Genomic DNA, 12,345 nt, shown 5'->3' with positions numbered 1-12,345 from the left:
GTTCTCCGGCTTCCTCCCATCATCCAAAAACATGCACCTCAGGTCAGGCTACCTGGCGCCGCGCTAGTGGCAGCCTGCTGCAGCATCTCCCCCTGAGAGCCCCCCTGCTGTAGTGAAGAAATTTCCCCTCGGGGATTAATAAAGTGTATCAAATCAAAAATAAAATAAAAAAAGATACTGTAATGATAACAATAAAATGGGAATTTAGACTTTAAAGGTGAAGACTGAAACTATTGTTTGTAACTACAATTGCTTTTGTTATATTTCAGGAATCCAGATGATATTATAGGACAAAGTATGATTTTATCTGGTAATGTAAAGGGGAATAAGAGGAGGAGCAGATAGCTGTTCTAAAATATAAATAGGAGTTACAGCACTATGAATATGATTTTCATGTTTTACTGGGCAACTAATAAAAGGCATCATTATTAAGATTTCAAAAACTAATTAATTTTTTTGTTGTTGTTGGTAGAAGCAGCAATTGTAACATTACAATTTGGATTTGTGAGCTCATCAAGTTCTCTAACCCTGAGCAGGTGACCTTTACTGTCCAGCAGGTGGTCAGTGTGGTAAAAAAAAGATCCCACTGAGAGCCGAAGCTATACCCAAAAGAAACATGCTAATAACCTAGAGCGTAACCTTAACTAAGAATATACTGGGGACTAAAAATTATGAATACATTTTCACAATAAAATGTATTCATTTTGCAGTTCTTTGCTTATAACTACTGATGCGAGAATTTTTGCTGTAATTTATGTCTACAACATAATATTTGATTCCTTAAAGCCCTTAAAATGTAACAGAAGAACAGCCTGAAGCAGAAATAGTGTTGGATGTTTCACTGTTTCACTGACTGAAGCATCTGATGTATTCCAGATGTTATGATAGGTATCAGAAGCAGTTAGCTTGATGACTATTAACTTCTGCTAGAATTAGACTTGCTGCCACTATTGTAAGCGAGACTGCGAGTGGATGGATACGGTACTACGGATTGGAAATACACATGCACAAGTGCACTTACGCAAATGGTGGACCAATATGTCGTGTTTATAGATAAAGTGAGAGTGTATTGTAGGCTGAGTGCCAGTAGTTCACAGAGTGGGAGCATACAAGCAGGTGACTATTACACTCCGCAGGCTAAATATGGATAATAATAGGTTCAACTACAAATAAACGAAGAGCCTTTTTTCTAAAATATCAACTTTGTATAATATATTGAGTTGAAATTATTTTGTCACCTCCCCAGCAGCAGTGTTTATGGGTTTTTGTGTGCATGTACACTATCTGTACTCACGTGTGTGTGTGTGTGTGTGTGTGTGTGTGTGTGTGTGTGTGTGTGTGTGTGTGTGTGTGTGTGTGTGTGTGTGACGGTGTCCTGGACAAAACAGAGTCCTTCCACTCTTAAACTCCCACTGAAGCCATATTTTGCTTATTTTTAGCAGTTAAGTGATGATTTGTGGCAGCTGTGATGTTTCATGTCGACATACAAAAATCAATGCAAGAACATCCATTTAATTTCACTTTGGAACACAAAACTCAATTGACCAATATTGTTTATATATTTACATTGAATCTGTTGACTCCTTGAAAAAGTCACTATTACAGCCAAAAACTGGGAATCAACTTTCCACTTTGCAAAGTGAAGTGAGGCAGACTTAATGTAGATAAAAAGCTGCATATTGGCATACACATATATCACATACATATAAAAGCCATTTTAGGTCAAATACAAAATTTAAAAATAGAAAAAAAAAAAAGATTGTGACACAAAAATCACTTTTGAGAAATGCAAAACTAGAAAATAACACTAAATATGAATTGATGGAGTGTTTCAAAAAGGCCAAAGTACAGATGATAAAATATTATTTAGGGCCTTTTCTCCAGTTCCACCTGCACATCAAACTAAAAATGTATAGCTCTATCAGTAAGAATAGCAGCGATATTGGTTTTCTGGCAAAACAACCGTTGGAGCCTCTAAAGCAGGGGTGTCAAACATACGGCCCGCGGGCCAGATCCGGCCCGCCAGGGGGTCCAGCTCGGCCCACCGGATGACTTTGATAAGTGTGAAAATTACAGAAAGACATAAATTGCATTTCTATGAGAATATGGAGGTTTATGAGTACAAACGTTTTGTTATTATTATTATTTTTTTTTTAATTGATCCAGTAATTGCTTCAAAAACAGCGTAAATGTGACGTCTGCTCCGGAGGAAGAAGCGCTCGATGCCACAGGCAGCCGCACTCGCTGCTCGCTTTGTGACGCGTTTCACGTCAAACACGTCACAAAGCGAGGGAATCTGCAGAGGAGAGCCCAGGCAGATAAACAGTGGGCTGATGTCTGAGTTTTTGGTCTTTATGCTTCTAGTTTATTGTAGAAAGACCTTAAAACAGGGTTTATCATCCAAAAACCTTCACCAATGATTTAAACAAAGAGAAATATTGTCGTTATGTATGCGTTATTATGCTATGATTTTATTGGTCTGGCCCACTTGAGATCAAAGTGGGCAGTATGTGGCCCCTTAACTAAAATGAGTTTGACACCCCTGCTCTAAAGGTTGCTTGTGTGGCTTTTATTGGGGAAGCTGTTGTGAGTGGATCAATGTGAATGCATTTTCTCTCAAACTAATTTGCTGTAATATATTTGCTGTTTCATTGCAAATCTAATAAAATGTATTCTATTCTCTGAGAAATACTATATTCACAAAATGTCAAGACAAATACTGTACATAAACTATACTTTTTAAAGGGTTTTTCTTTATCTTTATTGTTTTCTAAATTGTCTCATATTTTAGATCGAAGGAGCCACTGTTTTCTTTGATGACAACTTTGCACACTATTGACAATATCTCAATCAGCTTCATGAGGGGGAAGGATTTTGATTTGACTGCTGAACCTTGCAAAATTTAAATAATCAAATTTCTTGTGTTGGAGACCAGCAAACAGCCCTCTTTAACTGCTGTATAGTGACCAACAGTTCCTCAGATTAGAGCACACATAAATGCTTCCCATAGTTCCAGCAGCAGACACAATTAAGCATCAATCAACCGTCTGGAGGAGACTACGTCTATCAAGCCTCCATGGTCAAATAGCTGCAAAGAAACAAGTTCTTAGGGAGATCAACATACCACTCAGGCCAAGAAACACAAGGAATGGTCGAGGGGATGTCTGGACTTTGGCGTGACGAGTCTGAACTTGAGATTCTTTTGATTCCAGCTGCTCAATCTTGGTGAGAGGCAGAGAAGCTAGACAGATGGTATCTGCATGTGTGGTTTCCAACTTGAAGCATGGAGGATGGATGTGTGTGTGTGTGTGTGTGTGTGTGTGTGTGTGTGTGTGTGTGTGTGTGTGTGTGTGTGTGTGTGTGTGTGTGTGTGTGTGTGTGTGTGTGTGTGTGTGTGTGTGTGTGTGTGTGTGTGTGTGTCTTTGCTGCTGACACTGCAGGCGATGTATTTAAAATTCAACACACATCTAACCATGTAGTTAAATATGCCAGCCAGAATAGTTTGCGCTTTGTGGGACCATATTGAACAAGAAAGAGAGCGATGTCGTGCTGCATCATGCATCGTGCTGATCTGGCCTCCGCAGACTTAAACCTAACTGAGATTGTTTGGGGAAAGCTGGATTGCAGCGTGATTGAACAGCAGCCAACAAGTGCTTAGCATATATGGGAACTCGTTCAAGACAGTTGGAAAGCTCCAGGTGATAAACTCATGAAGCTGGTTGAAAGAATACCAAGAGTGTGCAAATTTGCAATCGAAACAAAAGGTGGTAAATTCTTATTTTATAGTTCTGATGACTTCAGAATCGCTTGATAATGAAAAAACAAACAAAATTTAAACAAATAAAAAACAATTGAATGAGTAAGGTATGTGCAGAGTTTCACAATACATTTTAAATAGACACATGTGCGTGTCAGAGATGATCGAATAAAAAAAAGCATTTCCATCATGCAGTATTCAATATCTTGTTGTGTGATGCACGAACAGCTGCATCTGATGCCAACTCAAGCTTTAAGATAAAAGCGCAGGAGTAGGAAATAGAAAAGCATAAATAATGACACAAGGTACTTATGATACACATTACCCTTCTCCTCTCCCTCCACATGTCCATACATTCCTGCAGGATAGTGCCACCATGCAGTTCTGTGCCAACAAGCTGGACAAAAAGGATTTCTTTGGCAAGTCGGACCCTTTCATGGTTTTCTACAGAAGCAACGAGGATGGAACGTGAGTGCTTCGTGACATTTCGTTTCCCCTTTTCCAAGTGTTTTAAATGATTCAGCAGGTGTTTGAGGAAGCCCCCTGGGACACACATAATCCAGTGAGGTGCAGCCCAGGTTCAGTGGAGTAACTGCGATCAAAGCAAAGTTGCTGCATTTGCATTCTGTGAAAACACTGAGAGGTTGCCTTTCTTCAAGAAGGATAATTTAGGGTCTATGACAGACAGGAAATTCTATTCTAAAATATTAAATATATTCAACAAACCATCTGGGAATAAGGGAGTGGCAAAGAGATCATTTGAAGAGACAGTAGAGAGGCAGTGGTTACAGAGGCATGCACTTCTTAGGAGGCTGTGTGCAGAGTATCCTGTTCACAGCACAAACACAACACCCCTGACTGCACCGTACATAAATGACTCCAGGAGAGCAAATAGGGGGGAAAAAAAAGAGGCAATTACTGTAAAGGCATAAAATGAGCAGATATATATACATACATATATAAAACAAAAAAAACCACTGCATCTGCATTTTACATCAATAGCACAAACAAAGTCAGTTTCAGAGGCTTCGGGGATGCATAACTCTCCCATCTTCTCACAGTTTCCCAGAGTGCTGCTCAGCCTCCCAGAGGGCTCTGCAGTTGTGGCTGCATCAGCCTTATCTGGCCGCAGATGCTTTAGCAAGTGGTTCATTAGTCGTGTTCTAGCTTTTCTCAGTATATATATATTTTTTTTTATATACATAACGGGGTGGGAAATGGATCCCCACATATATGCTACAAGTATCTGTTGTTGGTGCCAGAAGGGGCTTCAAATTAGAAACCTGTGTGGTTAAAGGACTGACAAGGTTTTAAAAGGCTTAAGGGGAACATGAGTAATCCCAAGCTTTGGGTTGCAAAAAAAAAAAAAAAAAATAGAATTGTGATCTCTGTTGTTGCTTTTCAAGAGGTTATTTCGGTATCTGCTCTGTTTCAGATATCAGAAAAAAACATGAGCATATCATTGTCACACTTGTGGTCAAGAGAGAGGACTTAAAAGCCAGACTGAAACATGAAATTATTCTCTGTGGTCCAAAACACAATACGGCCGTGAGACAGGCCAAGCGGTAAACAAAGCCCTCGGTATCTCTCCTGTCACTGCAAGATATGACTGTAGGATTTATCCTTCACCTCCACAGCTGCATGCTCCTCCCCTCATTTTCATATTTATCTCTTTTTCTGGCTTGCAACAAAGAATCTTCTGTCCTAACGTCCTCCTCTTTCTCCAGGTTTACTATCTGCCACAAAACAGAGGTGGTGAAGAACACATTGAATCCAGTGTGGCAGCCTTTCACTATCCCGGTTCGAGCACTCTGCAACGGAGACTATGACAGGTACAACGCAAACAACCCTGTTCGACACTCTCTGATCCCCACAGCCACTGTTTATCCTTTCACTGCTGTACTTGTCTCCGTTTATCCCCTTCATTCCTGCCTGATGGCAGACACATAGCAATGTACGCAACATGAATGGTCAATAACTTTGGCCCCAGTGACGCCCACTGTCACCGATTTCTGTTATTTCTGTTATATCAACTGTCTTCGTGGCTCAGATCAATGTTTCTTTGACTGACAAACTGTACTGATGACAGCCATTACTCTACCCTGTTTAGTTCAACCAGCAGAAGTCAATACCAGTTCAACATGGTGCAGTGTTAAGCCTCCCATTCTTCCCACTGTCACATTATGTCAAAGCAGCTCAGGACATCCCTCTGTATTGATCTTTGCTAGGACAGCACCGGTCAGACACAATGAGCCTCTCTCATCTCCACCGCCCTCCGTCCTTTGCTGTTAACACCTTTCTCCCTGGAGCGAAACAAATGTACAGTTGCAACCCAAATTTAGATACAGTGAGTGTGAGGTGACTTTTTCTCCCTTAACTACAATTGTCCAATCATAAAGCAGCAGCCGTAACTAGGAACAGCTTGCTTCTCAGGTTTTGAGCTGCTCTGCATGTCAAAGCAGCGTGCACCACATGGATTACATTTAACAGTTTGTCTGCGCTAATGTAAGCTGCAAATGTTGATGCATGTCTCGCAACTCAGCTCAACATTACTCTAAAGGTCACGGAGTATTACTGCAATACAGGTTAGTATTTTGTGGGGTTACAGGTTACATTAATAAAGCTTTGTTCCTAATGAATAGAAGCTGCTCGCTGTTAGCCTGCAGCAGAGTGTGTCAGTCTGACCTGTTTATTGGATGCAGGACCGTTTTTGATAAAGTTGTTACCTGACAAAGCAACACGTCACTAGTTCTCATCCTTTAAGCCTTTTAGTCTTATCACATTGTGAGAGACAAACATACTGTTATGCTAATACATATATGTATTGTTACTGCATTTATTTAGATCTGTAGGCTAAGCTGTCAAACAGGGTTCATTTCAAGTGAATTGAGAGTCTAAAATTTCTACTTCGCAAGCTTACAACACTTGTAGAGCCAATACGTTAGTCATCCCAATTCAAATACAAGGCTGCTCACTTTTTTTATTCAGTCAGCTGATATGGGCGTGTCTTTGCCTGGTGACTGCTAACCTTTGTAGCAGTCTTTGTCATAATGACACATACTGTATGTAGCCACCATATTTAAAACTGAACTGGAGACATAGTGTTTTTCACCAATCAATAAAGAGAACATCAGCTTAGTCAGCAAGCTGCAGCTAATAAAATCTTTTTTGCATCCATGTAGATGAGAGATGAGACGTTGCTTTTGTCTACCCCTGTCTGAAAACCATTGTTTCAAGAACTGCTCAGAAATGTTAATGTGAACTTGCTACAGTTATCCCTGTGAGCTGTGTACGTGTTGAGTGATAACAGAAAACTTATTGGGCTGTGAGTCGATGTGAAAAAAAAAAATCCAGATAAATTGACTTGACTAATGGGATGGTAAATTAATGTATGGATATTCAATGCAAAAATATTTTGAACGCTGTTTTATAATTTGGCCTTTTTATTAATGCTTTGCTTTTACACTTTGACCCTGAAAACTCTGGATTATATTACTCGCCAAATATCAAAAATCATGACAGGTAGCTCCTTCCAGTTGGCAGATAATTAATGCAGATGCGTTGTGTCAGAGGGGTTATGAATTCACTTTCCTCGCAGCTTATCTGCCCGCTTCTAATTTAAAAGACAGTGCGGTGAAGAAAACCAGCTAAATCATGAAGGAAGATGGATGAAAAAGGAGTGACAGACAGATTACTTTCATGCGAGGACATATTTCAACGTGGCCTACTGTATCTTTTTTTCTGCCTCTACCTCTTTTCTCATCTCTCTCGCTCTTGAAGATGTCTGTACTGAGAATGGGGAGAAGCTGGTATGTGCTCAGAAAACTGAGAGGGAGCTCAAACACAGAGACAAACACAGAGACAGGCACAGAGCTGCCGATGAGGTTGCTTTGCGGTTCTTTTGGGAGTGCCTCGAGAAGTGTTTTGATACTTTGGGACATATTAGGTGGAACTGTGTCAGCCAGCCAATCGCACATGGGTCCAAGAGGGGGTCACTGTGGTCTGTCAGTGGCAATCACACAAAATGGACAGAGCTGAGGCCATCATGGGGCCTTAGCTGCACACGTATACACACACATGCCCACACACAGAACATAATGAAATGTGACAAGCCACGAGCTGAAACAGCCTGAGATTCCGCAAGTCTTGAAATATCACCAAGACATCGCTATAAACAGGTTATATATATATTTGTGTGTGGGTGATAAATAAACTTTGTGTTAGTGTTTGCTTGTATTTTTTGTGCCTATTTATGAGAGTGGTGATGTGTCGGTCTTTTATTTAGTTCTTGAGATCCACTAATAATGATTTTTTTTTTCTACCTCTGTGATGGTGCATTATCGCCCAAGCTGTATTTATGCAACAAACACAGCTCTTTAACCTGTCAATCCTTTTGATATACGTAATAACCGTTTACATCCATCGAATAAAAAGAAAGCTTCCAGTAATTTGAAGTGCTAAATGTGGTGCAGAGAGCCAGAGGAGAAAAACACATCCAACGCATCTAATTCAGTCGATACCAATTTCTATTACATGTATCAAAAGTTGATATTTTAACAAACTTATCATTTCCAATCAGTTAGTTTACAATTAGAGCCAAATGAGCTGAACACAGCACTGGACCACTGTTCAACACTGTTCTGCCTTTTGTTCTTTCCGTTTAAGTGTTCTTGTAAAAGGCTAAATCAAAATGTGCACCCGACCGACTTGCGCACTGAACCCTCGCAACCTCCTGTCATACTGTATGTAGCGTAACACGCTCACCATCATCTCATCAAGTCTGTGAGGCTGCTGGACACTTTGAGAGAAAAAGTACTCAATAAAATATGACTTGTTTCCATGGCAATAAACTGGAAATTTCTGACCTGGTGCGCCATCTCTAAGCATTTTTTTTTTTTTAATGGGTCTTTACTGATTTGATAATGGCAATTTATGCTGTAATGATGTTTCCCACTCTTAATACTTATATTCGCATGAAATTCTCAATTTCAGACTTAAAACTGATTGTTTTCCTTCCCAGCAGAGCAGAAGCTTTAGAAGATTATTTTAGCCACCTGTGCATGTACCACATAATAATTTATTTGCTGCATCTTTTTCTTTGCACTTTAAATCATTTAGTTTTTCTCAACTCACCACATTTTTTACCTAAGCCAAAAGTAAAACCTTTTTTCAAACTTCCACTTTCCACAGATTTAAAATAGTATTTAAAATAAGTGGATGGAAATGCACTAGTAATAACTAAAGAGAAGTGTGTTGTCTTCCTATCCTTCCATCATATGTCTCCTGGCTCCTGGAAATCATTGTGACTTCTCTTGATGCTTCATCTCTGAGTGGTGAGGACCCAGCACTTGATTAAATGGGCCGTTCAAAAAACAAACAAAAAATGTCCCTACAGGGTAAGAGGTGCACATGTGGTGCAGGTGCAGAATGCTTTCATGAGAAGTAGCCCTATATTGCTGATGTATCTTGGTGAAGAGGCAGTGCTTGTTATTCCAGCTGCTTGTTATGTGGGTTGGCACTTACTCTACTCTCCATCACTCCAGGTCCAGCACATGCTAGAGAAGGCATCAGGGCATCTCAATCTGTTGCGAGTACCACCCCGTATGAAGATGTCAGTGGACGACCTAAGGCTGATTTACTTTGCTCTAATTAGATATGGGCCTTAGTTTGGCCATGTTCCTCTCATTAGTTGCACCAAAGGGCAAAAGGAGAAGTTGGAGCGAGTTCAACAAAGGCCACTCAAGATTTTTCCAAGCAGTGTACTCTGCTTCCCTCCGAGTTGACATCTCTAAAAGAGCAGAGGGAGGAAGAGACTCTCTCTTCTAAAAGAAATGATGCATCTTTCCAACTGATTTTCCTCCAAACGAGACAAGTAAGGACTGGTAGGCAACTGAAAAATAGAGGTGCACTCTATTTGAAGTGCCATTTACTTTAATAGGTTTTAGATGTGAGATTTACTCAAAAACTCTCAAGGCTTTCATGTTGTTAACTTACTGTATGGGAGATAATGCACTTCAGACCAGATGGAAAAAGTTGTGCATGTCTTTTTCTCATTCTCCCTTAGTGACTGTATTTTATTCTAAAACAATCAGTCCCTATGAGAGGTGACTGTAAAGATCTGGTGTCCGTTCAAACCTCACCTTTTTCAGGCCAAGGTGGTGATGCATCTTCAGTTTTTGTCCCTCAAAGGAAGTGTTTTTCCCAAAAACGAGCCCGTGCATCCAAAGCAGCTGCTAAAATCTTTAATGTATTCTGCTACTGTTTGGAAATTCTATCAAAGGGCTGATGTTGTTGTCTGTCCCCCATTTGGTGACAACTAATGGGTGAAACTACCCTTTTAACGCCTGTGTGCACAATGAAAAGACTCAAACAGGAGGGCTCCCACTGAAAGATTCTTCAGAAAAGAGGGGACGCGACAGACGGAGCATAAAAGCTTTACTTTTACTTACATAAGGGTACTGTTACAATCAGAGGTGAGAATAAATATCAAGTTTTTTTTGTGGAGATTCTCTTTGTAGGCAGTTGTATTACTTCGAACAGCGGGCTGTCAAACACAGGTGATAACAAGGTGCTGCCAGGTGTGTGTTCTGGCTAGAATAGCCCAGTTGGAACAATTAGTGGGAGACCGTCCTTAAAAGGAGAGTTCGACTTCCCCAGAAAGGATTTAAGTTTGGTGTGGGTCCGATTGTTGGTTTTTAGACTCTGAAAGCTGAAACTATGCTTGCAATTACATGATCTGCTCATTTAAACCCAGCCTGGATCCATACAAAGCAAGGTATCCAAAAGCCACAGGCTGTTTCATGAAGGTTCTGATCTGATAGACTGGATTGAGAATCCCTGATAAATAGTACTTTTCAGTCAGCGTTCTTTCAAAATTGAAGTGAAACAACTCATCCACCATTCCATCAATCATCCTGAACAGGGTCATGGGGAGCTGGAGCCTATCCCATCTGACTTTGGGCGAAGGCGGGTACACCCTGGACAGGACCGACACAGAAAGAAACAGAGATGCACATTTACACCTACGGGGAAATTTTGAATCACCAGTTGACCTAACATGCATGTTTTTGGATGGTGGGAGGAACCCACGAAGGCACGGGGAGAACAACTCCACACAGAAAGGCCCTCGCCCCAAATAAGGTTCAGACTCAGTCCCAACCGAGGTTCAAACCCAGAACCTTCTTGCTGTGAGGTGACAGTGCTAACAAGTGCCTCACAACTGCAGCACCATGCCGCTGAAACAACCCAATGCTAAGCCTAAAGAGAACTGGACACTGGTATTAGATTGGTCCCTGTCTGGTATCTTCCAGTGGTATCAGCTGATTTATCCTCTATCCCTCTACCTCACAGCAGTCATTGGTGTAAGCTTTGACAGATGCTTTTTTTCTTGTTTTGAAGTTTTGAACTGAACTGATGTTCAGTTATATGTTTCCTTCATATGTATGTGTGAGACATAAGAGAGTTTGTTCTTAAAACACACCTCCTCCCAGACTTGGCTCAGTGTTACCAGGGTGCTCTGTAATGCGACACTGCCTTAAAGGCTAAAGTCAGGGAACAAAAGTCTGTGTGCAGAAAACACCACAGACAACATAAAAGACAGTACTGTAATTGACTGAAGGTTTACGGTGTGACATGTGCACTGATGCGTATCCGTGGAGGTTTTAACTTACGCATCACTGCACCTCCACTGGCATACACAAAGTGGTGCTTGTTAAACAACAAATGAAAATCCTGGATCTGAATCATTGCCAGCAGCTATTGGTCTCCATATTTTAGTCAGATCAGTTGGTAACCTTTTAAATATCCTGAATAGAAAAACAAAACAGCATCTTCCGACTTTTTTGTCCAGCTACAGGGTGATACAGTGATTAGACAGACTGTCCTTCAAGAGAAAGGATTCAGCTGAATCCTTGGTGATGGAAAGAATCTAATCTTTGAACAAATCTAAGCAGTAGACTCCATTTTGGCCCCACAAGAAGAGAGTGTATTAGAAGGGGAGGAATAAAGGCAAGAAGGATACAGAGGAAACGACAGAAGAGAACAAAAGATAACAGGCGGCAAAGGCAAGAATACTTGCGGTGTTACAGAAGGAAAACCAGAAATCCCATATGTCCAAAGCTTGTTCCAGATGAGTAGGTCAAGAAGAAGAAAATGAGGAAGTCTGAAGAGAAACAAGGGAAGTGGAAGGCGCATCAAAGTATATTCTGCTTAACAATTAGTGTAGGAAACAAAACATTTTCTCCATGTTTCTATCTATACATCCTCCACACCTCCTTTATATTGTGTTTTGTGTAGGTGGTACTTGTGGTATATATTTCAGTGCTTATAGATCATTAAAAACAAAAAAAATAATCAAATCTTCCTCATTAACATGCAAAACTCAAAAAAAGTCTATTTTGGTCCCTGGCAACAGATCATGGACAGATCTGTGTAATTGGAGCTGAAGAATCATTCAGTGTCAAACGTAGTCTCCTTTTTTCCCTCAATTATATGGACCTCCATTACTGAAGATGACTCATGTTCATTAAAGATTCCTTAAAATAGTAGCCGAAAACTATCAGTGGCAAATTAGTTTTAAAGTGTATATT

The 12,345-nt window shown here is 40.5% G+C and overlaps 1 protein-coding gene across 2 annotated transcripts in view; it reads left to right on the top strand.

Annotated features, from left to right (window-relative positions):
• Window positions 1-12,345, top strand: part of cpne5b (copine Vb) — a 122,100-nt gene that overhangs the window by 84,120 nt on the left and 25,635 nt on the right. For both annotated transcript variants that reach the window (XM_069710501.1, XM_069710492.1), the window contains 2 exons: window positions 4,122-4,225; window positions 5,485-5,589. In XM_069710501.1, coding sequence (XP_069566602.1) covers window positions 4,122-4,225; window positions 5,485-5,589 — 209 coding nt within the window. The remainder of the gene's footprint in view (window positions 1-4,121; window positions 4,226-5,484; window positions 5,590-12,345) is intronic.

The sequence above is a fragment of the Brachyistius frenatus genome, unplaced genomic scaffold, assembly GCF_029030835.1.
Source record: "Brachyistius frenatus isolate BFR_SWC_R1_liver_20210118 unplaced genomic scaffold, ASM2903083v1 Contig_4, whole genome shotgun sequence".
Lineage (NCBI taxonomy): Eukaryota > Metazoa > Chordata > Actinopteri > Embiotocidae > Brachyistius > Brachyistius frenatus.
The sequence above is the reverse complement of the archived record's forward strand: the minus strand, read 5'-3'. Positions and strand labels throughout refer to the sequence as shown.